The sequence below is a fragment of the Typopeltis vanoorti genome, chromosome 7 (genome assembly GCF_054136105.1).
Source record: "Typopeltis vanoorti isolate ZY-2024b chromosome 7, IOZ_Tvanoo_1.0, whole genome shotgun sequence".
Taxonomy (NCBI): Eukaryota; Metazoa; Arthropoda; class Arachnida; order Uropygi; family Thelyphonidae; genus Typopeltis; species Typopeltis vanoorti.
Window position 1 is genome coordinate 51,035,927 of NC_143555.1, and position 14,991 is coordinate 51,050,917.

Below are 14,991 nucleotides of genomic sequence, written 5' to 3' on the forward strand. Positions count from 1 at the left end.
AATACATTTAGACATTGCTTCTACAATATAGTTCTTGAATATCATCCAAGCAACATTGATCTCCTTTCCATCCAACTTGTCATTCCATGCTACAACTGCATACTCTCCCTTTAGCTTCTCATAATCACTAGCCTTGTAGTTCCATATGTTGTCTTTCTTCCCAGAAGTCCTCACTTGGCTAGTAGGAACTCAAGTAATTACTTCATGGTCACTCTCATGACATAATCACATCCTCTGATGAGAAGATGAAATCCCAAACCCTCAATCCTCATGTGCCCTCTATTACACATTTCCTGAAGTATTTGTTGCTCAAAAACCCGAGAAACTCATTTTCTTTATTTCCGGTTGCTATCTCATCATTCCAGTCTATGATGCAATAATTAAATCATCCATAATGATCAACCTTTTCTTATTTGCTTGGCTAATTTGATTATACATTTCATATTCACTACATCCACATTACCAGGACTATAGCAACATCTGACTAAGTATTTCATTCTATTCACATCTGTCTCACACCATACTGCCTCAAAACCACTGCCACTATTTCCCTTTTGCATCTCTACCTCGTGTGGACATATTCTTTTTCTGGCATCAATAGCACTCCACCTACCTTTTCATCCTTTTCTATTTTCACAAAATACATCATACTCTTCCATCTCTATTCCTGTCAGGATGTCATCCTCATTCAGCCATGTTTTATTTATTCCAGCAATTTTTTGAAAAAACTCAATCAATGCAACCATTTCATTTGCATCGTTTCTTATACTTCTAGCATTTGTATACAAATATAACAGTTCATTCCTGGATCTAATACAAGTTTCACTGATACCACTTATTAGATGTGACTTTTCCATACTTTCCTTGAGCCATTTCTTTTTCTCCTTATTCATCCCAGAACTTTCTTCAAATCCCAAGTCATATCCTTCCCTTTTTGTCTACACATGCATTCACATCCTCTTGGAGCTTCAGCCTTTCTCACACTGTGTTCCCTTTGTTTACCCTCAGTTTCCCTGTTTCCCGGTTTGTCTTGCTTTTTTTTGTTTGTTTGTTTTTGGTTTGTTTTGGTTTGTTTTTCTTCTCTCATTCCCCTCCCCCATCCTGTTTTGCTAGATGATTTAAATGAAAATGTGAAGGTGATATGTTTCCCACCAAATACATAAATTTTATAGCCTATGAATCAAGGAACAGTTGCAACTTTTAAAGCTTATTATATGAAAAGAAATTTGAACAGGCAATTCAAGCAGCTGCATTCAGCAAGTTGATTACACTGGCGAAGTTGTGGAAAAATTATAATATAAAAAAATGCCACTGAGAATATTAACAAAGCATGGTACCAAGTAACGAGAGAGCTGTATGGAAAAAACTTCTGCTACATTGCGCAAGTAATTTTGTAGGCTTTAACCAACATATGGAGTCTGTTGTTAAAGTAAAGTTTATTACATGAAAAGAAACTTTGAACAGGCAATTCAAGCAGCTGCATTAAGGCATTGAGCATGGTAAAGAAAGAAAAGGTGCAGCATGAGAAGAGATTGTCTGGATAGGTCAAGGTTAATTATTATTCCTCTTGCTTGCCTTATAGCAGAATTCTTCTGCTATATGGCAAGCAAGAAGGATTAATAATTATGGCAGGTTGATACTGATGGATAGTCGTGGCAGCAGAGTGACTGTTGCAAAAGATATAATGGAATTATTGAATGAGCACTTTGCTAGCATATGCTCTACTGGTGTAAATAATGCTGTGCAATATGTAGACGAGAGTCAAGTATTAGGAGAATTGGAAGTGAAAGAATAATCAGAGCTGTATCAGGTATTGATTAGATTAGATGTTAATAATGCAGTGAGAAGTTATTATTAATTATTATTATTATTATTAACACCACACCTCCATGGAGTCTAAAGACTCATACCGATATAACATCACAAGCCGCATGATGTTATATTGTTAGCGATATAACATCACATGGCTCGTTCTACTTTTGAATGATCAATTGTTGGTATTCCACCTTGTTAAAAACTGTTCCTATATAGCCACTGAAGATAGTCTGTTATTTTCAGACTGAAATATTTGGCAAATTAAAATATAATATTCTTGTGTAAATGTGTCTATATGTTATAATCTTAATGTCACAAGTTTCTCTAAAGAATCAAAAGACTCATTGTTGATATTTAATGAAACTTTTGTAGTGGGTAATGTTTCTAAGGAGTGGAAAGAAAGCAAAATTAGTACCACTTCATAAGCATGGTTCTCTTACAAAAGGTTAAAATTATAGACTGTATATTAAGTTGTTGGAGAGATTGGTTAGGAATAGAATACAAGCTTGGGTTGATGGACATATTCTTTATCGATGGTCAGCTGTAAAGGATGTCTTGTTTTAGCAATTTACTTGCATTTTATAATAAGTTTAACAAGTGTGTTAGTTAAGGGAGAATCATATATAGTGATGTTCTTGGACTTTGCAAAGCTTTTGATAGATTACCACATGATAAGTTGGTGTACAAGCTGCAGAGGATGGGAATAGATAATATATTGGTTAGGTGGATTGGTGATTGGTCCCTGAATGATAACAGAAAGTTGTGCATGATGGAACAGTGACTCAAAAAAGGAGGGTAACTGATGGCATGCTCCTGGGTTCTGTTCTTGGACCTCTGCTGTCTAAGTTGTTTATCATGTGAACTGACTAGGGATCTTCAGTTTTATGCTGATGATGGAGAGAATTATAAGTAACACTGCTGATGTTAATTCCCTTCAGGAAGATTTAAATAGCCTTTTGACTTGGACAGAGGAGTGGGATTGTAGTTTTAATATTAATAAGTGCAAGTTGCTGCATTTTGGAGTGTACAAATATAAGACTTTGTACTATATTGATGATGCTGTACTACAGGAAGTGGATGAGATTCGAGATTTGGAAGTGATGGTTGACAGTAGACCGAAAGTGCATATTACAAGTGTTCCAAAGACTGCACATCATAGTGCTGCTATAATAAGAAGTACTCTAACATGTAGGGATAAGGGGGTGGTTGTGCCAATGTATAAATCACTGGTCAAACTACACTTGTACTATCCTCTCACTAACTTAAATGTCTATTATAATACCTCGTTTCCTCCTCTCCACCAAAATCTGCAATCCACATCTCTTAGTCACTTGTCTCCTGGATCCTCTCCAATGTTTCCACATTACATTGAAAATCCAGGAGACAGGTGACTAATATAATATCAGGACTCTGGAATGCTGGCTATGGAAAGAGGTCGAAGAGATGTGGATTGCAGAATTTGGTGGAGAGGAGGAAAAGAGGTATTATAATAGATGTTTAAGTTGTTGAGAGGATTTTATCAGCTTAATCTAGAGGGGATTATAAAAAGAGTAGAAAGTGAGATTTTTGAAGAATGGTAAGTGTCATGAGTGTAATATGTATGTGTGAGAAGGTGTTGTAGATGTGGAGAGGTTGAATAAGAGATATGGTGAGTGTGGATTGGACATGAGTATGGAGTGTGTGTGGGGGGGGGGGGGGAGTATGGACCTTCTGTAGTGATTCCTTGGACTCCATGGAGGTCAGACATTAATAATAACAATGATAATTTTAAAAAAAAGTAATTTATCGAATTCCAGTCTGGTGTTGGGGATATTTGTAAAAATCTTTAGTCAATGATTTTATCTTCTGGTGGATCCCCCCCCCCTGCTGCACTACTTATTATCTGATAAAGTACTATATTTGATTTCTGCAACAAAAATTCCTAGGATACATAATCCTTATTGTACTCTGGGGTTAGGGGATTACATTTTTACAACATTTTATAGTAGGATTCTCATAAAAATGTATTCGAAATGACAAATTCAAATTTTTTTTCAATTTCTTATAGGTGAATTCAATGTTTGGACACGGGAAGCTGGCGCAGGAATGCTTTCTATTTCTGTAGAGGGTCCATCTAAAGCACGTATAGACTTTATTGACAAAACTGATGGCAGTGCCCAAGTGTCCTACCGTGTTTCTGAGGCAGGTGAGTATAAATGTCGTATGAGCAGACATCACCTGTCATTTGTATAGTTCATTCCATTAAAGAGGATATTATTATAGCAACCTTAATCAGAGGAAGACCATGAATTTAAGAACTTGTTTGATAGGCCTTTGTTGTATCACATGCCTTAAGGTTATCAAGAGCAACTACATGAAAGTTTCTGAATATTTTTTTATGACATTTCTCTAAAGGTTAATGACATATGTAAGGCAAGCCTTTTTTTGATCCATAGTGATAAAATCCATACTGGCAATCATTCATCAGTTTAGAGGGTTCCAGATAGCATGGTTGGCTGTCAATGTTTTTTCCATTATTTTAGAAAGAATTGGGACATGAGCAGTCAGAGCATTAAATACTAAAGCTTTGTTGTCCTTCTTAGGAATAAATTGAATTCAGACTGATTATCAAGATGCAAGATAAATGCCAGTGGAACAGAAAAGTAAAAGACAGTGCTAATCCTGTAGTACAATTCTTAGAATGATCAGGGAAATGCCATTAGAACTAGGAGACATTTTTGATATCCAAGTTAAGACAGTTCTTTTGATCTCTTTTTCTCATATACATATCCCTCCCTGCCCCTCTGGTGAAAAATCAATGAGATCATTAAAATTTTACAGGTAGATGGTAAAGTTTTACTTGGTAGATGACATTTTGCAATTATCAGTGCATAAATTAGAGGAAAAGTAAGAAACCCAGGAGATTGGCATTTTCTATGGGACTAAAGCTTGTTAAGCTAGTAAAAAGCTTAACAAAGTTTTAACTAATGTAATAGGCTGGTTAGCATATTGTAACTGGCTTAACAGTTTAAGCTAGTTACAACAAGCTCATTTCTTCTCTTGAACAACCTTGGAGGAAGAGAGTTTACATTAGAATAAATGTTTCCATGCCTTGTGGCATGCTTGTGGTGTAGTGATAGTTATCGCATCTATGTAATATGCAAAAAGGTCCCACGACTTTGGTAAGGCATTCAACAGAATACCACATGGAATACTATTACATGAGGTGGAGCAAATAGGAATGGATATGAAGCTAGTGGCACAGCCAGACACCAGCAAGTAGTATATGGTGCAGTGAAATCTAGGAAAATGGTGACTAGTTGAGTACCTCAGGGCTTTGTACTCAGGCCACAGCTCTTTAATTTGTAATTAATGATATAGGGATTGATTTCAGGGGGAAGAATTCAGTTGTTTGTTGATGATGCAAAGCTATGAAGGGCAATTAAATAAATGGGGATTGTGGGCAAAGGATAATGGTTATCAATTTAATGTTGCACAATTCAATGTTATGCACTTCAGGATGAAATGATTACATACTGTCTTTGTCTTATTGACAAGCTTAGGTATTGAATGTTATTCATAACTTATTTTAATAGTATTACGACACCAAATAAACTAAATTATAAAAAGATGCCACCTAGAACCCTTTAGTGTGGTTGTGTTTGGTTGATGATGTTGGCTATTTGGTCCTATGGGTAAGACACTGGATTCTTTTGTAACTTACCTTAACAACTTAACACCCCAAAATTCACTTCATAGAAAAACAATCAAATAACTGTTCATCTTTTCTTGGTACATTAGTCACTTGCCTTTCAGATGTTTTACTGTCTTTATCCTTTTATAGAAAGCCAACACACACAAGAAGATATCTACATATATCACACCTTCATCCAGCCCAATAGTATGAAATTCTAAAAACACTTACACAAGGAACTAGGTCTATTTGTTCTAATGATGCAGCTCTTTTCATAGAACTCCACTATCTTTGCCATACTTTCACAGCCACTAGCTACAGTTCGTACAAAATAGAAAATGCTACATTGTCCTTACTCCTCTTTCCCCTTCCCTAACACATAGGAATAAAACACCACTGTTCTTATTCCATATATCTGAGGTACATCTAAAAAGATAACCAAAGTATTCCTAAAAAAATATAACCTACACACCACATTCAAACCACATGTCAAATTAGCAACTTTGATCCATCCTCCTAAGGACAGACTCCATCCTCTAGCATATCCTGCAGTGTATGAAATTCCCAGTGACTGCAACTCTGCCTATTATGGACAGATAGGAAGATCTGTTAACCTTCCTACCGGCTAGGACGTCTGTAGACGTCCAACTAAATCTGGATAAGATTCAGTCCACCTGTTTAAAGAACCTGGATAAGAAGTGCAATTTGACTATCATGTCCATTAGAAGGTGTGATAAACCCTCACGCTGAAGAGAAAGGTTAATCGGATTATCTCCCGTTCGTAGCTGCCTCTCAGTTGCCTATAACAAGAAACAGACTTTCTTGTTCCATGCTGGTGAACTGGATTTTAGTTATATATGATAGACTAAAAATAGAGAAATTATTTATATTTTTGTTTTCTCTTTTTATTGTACAATACAGTTTTAATTTCTGGACAAAATAAAGGTCTTGCATAATTTCTTCACTTAACCAATTTAATTATTTTTTTTTTGCGCTAATTTTTTTCTAATCGCTACTAGACAAAAGATTTTTCTTTGTTCTCGAAGAAATTAATTCACGATAATTATTTGAAATATTCTTTTAAAAAAAGAAAAGAAAACCGACTGCCGACGTTCCAGATTATATTAATTTTATTTTTGTACAAAACCATCGAAATCGAATAATACTTAACAGATTTCCTTTAGGACACGCTTGAGCAACTTTGCTTTATAGAGAATAACATGAAATTCTTTAATCATATTACTAAATTTTTTCTTCATGTTGTATAGTAATCTGTACTTTCACTTTCTTGGTTTCCTTGTATAATTGGTCATTACAAAATGAAATTAACAGTTATTATTTAAATTTATATTTTCTGCATAATTCAGATATTTTATTCTCCAATTTTTAAAGTAAGCGATACATTTGCTTATTTTTATCATTCAAAATATGTATATCAAATGTGAAATTTCATTTCCATATTTTTACAATAGAATTGAACTTTATTTCGCCTCTGATAGTTCAACCCCCCCCCCCCCCCGTTGCATTACTATCACACACCCGAAAACTGTTATGAAACATAGGTATAGTTTTTATTTAATTCGTTATTTTTCTCTAGTAATTGTTCCACATAACTTTAATTTTTCGATACTGAAACTATGTGGTGATTATTATAAATTAGCAAATTATAAATTAGACAATATACATATTTCCTGATTATTATAAATCAGGAAATTATGTGATATTCGGATATCGGTGAAATTAATATTTAAAATCACTGTCATCCTTCAAATGCAACATCAGAATAAAGAAAATGAAAAACCAAAGTTTCAAAATACATTTAGAAAGCCAGCTCTAGAAATGTATTGGTCTACAGACTGGATTCTGAACACGCCAATGTTTCGTGATGTTATGACTGAAAAACAATACAGTCTCATCATGAAGTATTTGCATTTTCAGAATAATGAGGAATACGATCAGGCAACACATCCTTGCCCAGTCCTCAACAAAATTTATGATTTTCTGATGAAAATCCGTCAAAAATGTAGATCACTCTACATTCCTGAGAGAGACTTGAGTATCGATGAAAGCCTTATGCCATTCAAAGGTGGACTGAAATGTAAGCAGTATATTCCCAAAAAGAAAGCGAAGTATGGAGTAAAATTTTTTATGCTTTGAGAATCGGAAAGTGGATATCTTTGGGATTTCAAACCTTATACAGGAAAGCAAACTGTAATCGAGCACGATAGATATTCGGATCTCCCCTTGTCGATGCGTGCAGTAATGCAGTTACTAGACCCTTTACTGGGGAAAGGTTACTGCATTATAATGGATAATTACTGTATATGTGTCCTGAACTCGCTGATTTGCTTTTACAGCATCTTACAGATAGTTATGGTACTGTAAATGCAAAAAGGCGAGATATACCTCCAGATCTGGCTTCAGGAAAGCTATCGAAAGGGGAAATCCGAACTTATCAGTGAGGGAAAGTCTTTGCACTACGTTGGAAAGACAAAAAAGATGTTTTTCTGCTATCTTCCCTGCACAATCCATCAGCGGAATCCGTGGAGAAGCATGGTTTGAAGAACGAAAAACCCATTGCTGTGTGTGCATACAACGACACTATGGGTTGAGTCGACAGGTGCGATCAGCAGCTATCATTCTACTCTGTAATGAGGAAACAGCATAAAAAATATTACATAAAAGTGTTTGGACATGTTATTTGAATTTTGAAGTGTTTGGATTTTGTTATTTGGAACAGTTTCCTCCTGTACAAGAAAAAATGTTTGTCTACCATAACATATCTAGAATACAGAATAGAAATTGCGAAAGCATTGCTGCATGCACATGCACCTTCTTCAGCAAGCAGAAAAACAGTAAATCCTGCCAGACATCTGAGGTTGAACGCTGCTAACTCCAACCATTATCCCGAAAATCTACCCCCAACCGCTAATAAAAAAAAAAACCTGCACGCAAATATTATGTATGTAATAAAAAAAATATCAGAAAGGAAACAAAAATCTGGTGCCCTGAGTGTAAAACTGCTTTGTGTGTTTACCCTTGCTTCAAGGTGTTCCACGCTGTTCAAGAATTTCAAATTCTGAACAGTATGAAATAAAAAATGTTTGTTTTCAAAGCCATCAAAACAGTCCTTTTCAGGACTACAAATATTGATAGAGGGATACCCGAATGCACTGTTTCTTTTTCATCTTGAAGGCTAATTTTTAAGTTCTTTTTATGACACAGAGAAACTGGAAAGAGTATTCCAGGTAAAGTATTTCATCAAAACAATAAAAAATAATGAAATAAAATCTACCCTATATATATATATATATAAAATGATAAGCTTTTTATGTCATGTTTATCGAAATGTTTTGAAACTCAGGGGCTACCTTGAGTGTCGAGTCTTCAAAATTCGAGTCATCAGAATTCAGGGGTGGAACCCCCTTTCGAGTTATCACAATTGAAGGAGAACTAGTCTACCATACCGGAACATGGGGGGGTTGGGCGTAGCCCCCCTAGTTAATAAATGAAATATATAAATAATAACGGGAACATTTTCACCTTGCCAACACTCAACATTGATGTGATATGGGTTCCAAATTTTTTGTTTCGGAGATATATATATATATATATATTACAAAGTTTTGTAATAAAAATTTCTGCTACAATGAAGTTTGGCAGAATCAACAATATTATTACCACCTTATTTCTGTTTCTCGTGTGGGAGAAAAACGGTAAAATGTCACTCTTATAATTATATGAGATGTTATAATGGCAAAAATAGTAAGAAAAAAGTCATTTGCACTTCCTCTTCAAAACACAAAGAAAGAACATTGTAAATTCAGCCAGTGGAAAAGAAAATACTACATATTTTTCTCCTGTTATCTGATTTTTTTTTCTTGTAGTACAAAGAAGAAATCACTGCATATAACATGAAGTCTGCAGGAGGGAGAAAAATCTGGAAATTGGTTACATTATAACGAATAGAGAAATCATGTCAGAAAAATTATTCACGTATGATTCTAATCTCAGCAGACATAACATTTTCTTCTAGATTAGATATCTAAAGTAACTGAACCTTTGCTACTATTTTACACTAAAATGAATGGGTATGTTCCCCAAGTGATTTACGTTTGTAACAGCTGTCTTGCGAACGATTTATGAAATAAATTATCTGAAATATCCGCAGATTGCTTAGGTCTATACCCCCTCCCCCAAAAAAGAAGATTATGAAACACATATGCACCTTTTCTTTGAAAATAATTCAAATCCTCTTTTTCAAGATAATTGTATGATTTAATTTCTAATTTTTGATAATAAAAGTGAAACTGATCATTATAAATTAAGCAATTATTTTGGCATAAATAATGTATAAGCATGTAAACGAAATATCAGTATTTCTGTTAGGATATAGGTAATCAACAATCGAAAAGGAAACAAGACATTCTTGACATATTTTGCACTACAGCCTGGGGCACTTTAGTGTTCTCCCCTTTCTTCTCAATAGCACTGAGAGTAATAAGCCTTCAACTTTTCCTGCAGCTAAGAGGATATTACCAAGTATTTAGAAGACGTAGATTATTTCAGAAATAGCTTCCAGCAGCAGAAGAAGTAATATTTTGATTTTTTTAAAAGAAAAACAAACACAAATAATACTACTGAACTTTCTTTTGTGTGGTATGCATATAAACAATTTTGCATGGTGAAAATATAGCATATTATTTCTAAAATTTCACATAATTTCAGCAGACAGTAGAACAGCTGGTTTTAGATTGCAAATAAATAGAACAGAATTAGAAGCTTCACAATACAATCTGATTGCCGTATATCTTTTGTCAAAATGGTAAAATGAAGTAATTGATTTTGAATGCTGTCTAGAAAAGCTTTCAAACCTGTATAGAAATTTAGAGTAGTTATGCAATTCAGTTCCAGGAGAGAATAAGGAGGGGGGAAGCATTAGAAAATCTTCAAAATGAGCAAAAATGTTGAATCATTCCGTATATGATATTTTTCACATTATATTTTCGACATATCTACGAGGTTATGTACCAGATATTATCGTAATATGCATAATACAAATAAATAAATAAATGACGAAGGCGAAGAATCACTGCTAAAATATCATTGGATGTAAATTTTTGATATCAAAAAGACACGATCGGAAACCGAGTAATGCAATTTAGCATTTTAACATTTTTTTTTTATTTTGTCTTTATGAATAACAAAAAATCGTTTCTAAATCTGAAATGTGATGATCCATATAATGCTATTTCGCTAGAAACGAAAGAAAAAGGACATATTTATTTCAATAAATATTATTTAAAAATATAAATATTTGACATAATATTTTCAAAGCAAACATTTGAAAATTTTAAAATTCGAAAAAAAATTATTCAACTATTATACGTAAAGTGAAAGAACAATCAGTGCAACTCTTCTGGTGCACTGATTTGTAGAATAAAATACACCAAATTTACTATCACTAAATAGATTCATTGCAAAAGCTGATCAGTGGTCATTTCAGGATTGATTTTTTTCGCATATGTGAAATTCGTTTCAATTTTTGGGAAGAGACACAATAAATCATTTTAGAGGCAAGAAAGGTCAAATAACTTAGGACAGTAAATGAAATTCTAAGCAGCACAATAGACGTAAAGACAGGGGGGGGGGGACACAAAGGTCACTCAGCAACAGTTAATCCACTAATGGCTATAGAATAGCCGTAACGAGATTAACGGTGCAGGAAGGTAATGGCATGATAAAAGGTAGAATGCCGACGAAGTTTTGATCCATGAAAAAAGCTAGGGTGTGTTGAATATTTCATCCACACCAGCCGGTTGGGAGGTTAACATCTATTTTTGGCATAACATAAGAAATACATTTGCTACCATTATTGTGGCCAGTCTAGACTGGCAGACCATACTTTGGACATCCCTTTGCAGAGGATTAGATGAAAAAAACCCAGTGTGCTATATAGAAGTCGTTATGGGTCATAAAGATTATTTTTATCAGCAATGGCTGCGGTACATCTAAAGCATTCATCTAAGCTTAACAAGTTTGGCTGCATTAATTTGCCAAAACATTTGGGAGACTCTTATCCTAAGATCAACTCCTACACATCTGTAATACTTCTTAATTTTTACATTACAGGATGATAAATTATGCTGTGCTGATGTTTAATCAGAAGAATGAAAACAATAATCCATCAGCAGAAATGAAGTTAATCCTGCCTGGCATTTTTACAATGCTAGCCAGAGTTTTACAAGAATAGTTAAAGAAGAAATTAACATTAGGTTATGTTCTGGATTGCTGAAGACAAATGACATCTACAGTATACTTAAAAGGATGGTGGGTGAGGAAGGAAGGATAGTGCTTTGCAGGGTGGTTAATATTATCTGGTATTCTAGTAGACATGTGAACAATTGGAAGAATAAATATGCATCATTTATTGAGCCATATCTTGATTGCAATTCTGACATTAATCAGAAGAATGAAAACAATAATCCATCAGCAGAAATGAAGTTAATCCTGCCTGGCATTTTTACAATGCTAGCCATAGTTTTACAAGAATAGTTAAAGAAGAAATTAACATTAGGTTATGTTCTGGATTGCTGAAGACAAATGACATCTACAGTATACTTAAAAGGATGGTGGGTGAGGAAGGAAGGATAGTGCTTTGCAGGGTGGTTAATATTATCTGGTATTCTAGTAGACATGTGAACAATTGGAAGAATAAATATGCATCATTTATTGAGCCATATCTTGATTGCAATTCGTCTAACTATTATTTGATATTAATTGTTAATACCAAATAAGAGCAGTGCAAATTGAAATCAAGATTTATTATTTTATCTAAAGTCTAATTTTGTATTTAGAGAGAAGTCCTCTCTAGTTGCCACAAAGTCCATTCATAACCACACCTTACAACTGCTTTACTGTCTGCACTTATACCACCTACTCAGCTCATACATGTCATGAACACAACCCATCTCTCTCTCTCTCTCTCTCTCTCTCTATATATATATATATATATATACACAGCGGTATCTCACTAATCCGAACCTCTTTAGTCCGAACCCTCCAATAATCCGAACTGCAGTTTGAAAGAAAAAAGTTTTATTTATTATGTATTATTATTTTGTGTACTATTATTTTTATTTAATAATTATTATTTTAACTATTATTATTTATTTTATTATTATTACAGTACAGTATTTTTTTCATACTGTCGATTGTACGGTTATACTGGAGGACTATTTTGATTTATTGTATATTCACGTTTGCTTTTTTTATACTGTACAGTACGTACTGTATTGTCGGCATGAATCAAAAAATATACACAAAAAGAGGAAATTCAAAACGTGCATAATTTGATTAAAAATATAAATCCAGATGTTGAAATTTCACAAACAGATGTTGCGAAATGGATTACAGGTAGAACCAAAAGTGAATTTGAAATCAAATCAGATGATGAAATTATAAATATGACGCTACAGAATGAATTAGAAGATAATGATGATGACGATGAAGAACTTGAAGAAAAAAAAAGTAAAACATGAAGAGGCAGCTTAGAGTTTTAATATGTGTATAGAATATGTAATATGTGTATAGAATATGTGTATATATTAAATAGCTAATCGCTTGGACAAATAAGCAAGATTACAATACTATGATAAGAGTTGTAACAACAACAACAGCATTATGTTGAAAAAGACACTGGTAGAGGGATGGTGTTAGTTGTTATAATAAATTTAGTTTAATCCTTTATCCAAGTGTGAGCAAACAAAGTTTGCACCTGAAAGTATCTTCAGGACTGGGGTAAGGTAATACAACAACGGGCAACTCATTGCAAAGGTGGACCAAGCTAACATCACTCCTATCTCGGTATCTCCCATAATATTTTAAAACACATCTCCTTGCGGATATGTATTATGTTATGCATTAAGGGAAGGGCCACTACCCTGACTAGTTTCAACCTTTATTGAGGTCTCTTCAGTGGGAGCCAGGCCCAGATGTGGAGATACTAGGCAGTAGCAATAGCAAGGTCCTCTCTACCTATAGGAGTTGCTAAAAGGTGTGTCACCTTTTTATTAAATTACTCTGGATATTACTCTGATGTTAGCTTGGTCCACCTTTGCAACGAGTTGCCTGATGTTGTACTACATTACCCCAGTCCTGAAGATACTTTCAGGCGCAAACTTAGTTGTTATACTTTACAAAGCATTAATCAGACTCTACATGAACTGTTATACATAAATTTAGTCCTTTAATTTCTTTGGTGATGATCATGGAAACTGAACAAGGTCCAGAGGCCAGTGACTGAAGGCAATTATTAGGCCTCTAATGTTAGTTTATGAGGAAAGGTTAAGGAAATGTAAATCATGGAGCTTATTGTGTAAGGAGAAGAGAGGTAATATGATAGACATGTAAAGGGATTTTACCAGATTATTATAAGTACCACACGCTAACCAATTGCACCGCTGTAGAATATTACCAGCCTGGTTAGCTAATGAATAGCATTCCTGCTCTCCAACTAGCAGGTTTTGGATTCAAGTCCCCATCATGGGCATGGATGTTTGTAAAAGCCTGCTGTGAATGAGTTGTATAGCTCCTCGAGTTTATAAGTCATAGAATAGGGAAAGAAGGGCAAGTGTGAGGCCTCCCTTCAACTTTGTAAAAGTGTAGTGAGCAAGGGAGGAAGAAAGAGAGCAGGACACACAGAAAGTGGTGGTCAAGTGGATAAGCATTGCAGAAGATATACAAAAAATGTGAATAAGTTCAAGGCACAGTATTTGTAACAATTTCAGATCATTCAAGAACCAGTACAAACAAATAACAAAAAGTGCACTTTTCTCTTTACATGCTACCTTTTCATATACTTGGCTACCTTTAAAATTTACTGATTTAGAGTATATTTCTAAATAAACGAATTCTGAAGAAGTATTACAAAAAAGGAATTTAAAAAAAATTATATAAAAAAAAGAGATTTAATTCCATAAAGATAATATTAAAAAAAAAAGAGAACAAAATATGACAATGTGCATGGGATATCATTTAATTAAATAATTTAGACTGGTCTTATTTTTTAATTTCTTTTTGTGTTAGAAATCACAGAAAATATCTTATTTTATGTAATGCACAGCTTACTAAATTTCAGTTACATTTGTTCAAAATATGCAGGAGAATACAGATTGGGAATTAAATTTAATGATGAGCCAATCCCAGATAGTCCTTTTAAAGTATACATCATGCCTGAAATGGGAGATTCCAGGAAAATTGAACTTGGCCATATTGTTGACTCAGGACTGCAAGTAAACAAGCCTATAGCATTCACAATTCAGATGAATGGAGCAAAAGGTATGCTTGATGGTATGGTTGTGGCACCTTCAGGTGGAGAGGATGACTGTTTTGTCACTCCTATTGATGAAGGTAAGTTCATTCAAAAATAATAAAAACAATGTTATTAAGTAGAATTTGAATATTCATTAGCAAAATAAAATACTATTCTCTATTTCAAAATG

General features: G+C 34.1%; 1 protein-coding gene across 1 annotated transcript in view; it reads left to right on the forward strand.

Annotated features, from left to right (window-relative positions):
• LOC150104669 (filamin-A-like) overlaps positions 1-14,991 on the forward strand; it is a 270,337-nt gene that overhangs the window by 185,131 nt on the left and 70,215 nt on the right. Inside the window, exons 10-11 of the mRNA XM_090395258.1 lie at positions 3,863-4,000; positions 14,651-14,899. Of these exons, the coding sequence (XP_090251384.1) occupies positions 3,863-4,000; positions 14,651-14,899 (387 nt within the window). The remainder of the gene's footprint in view (positions 1-3,862; positions 4,001-14,650; positions 14,900-14,991) is intronic.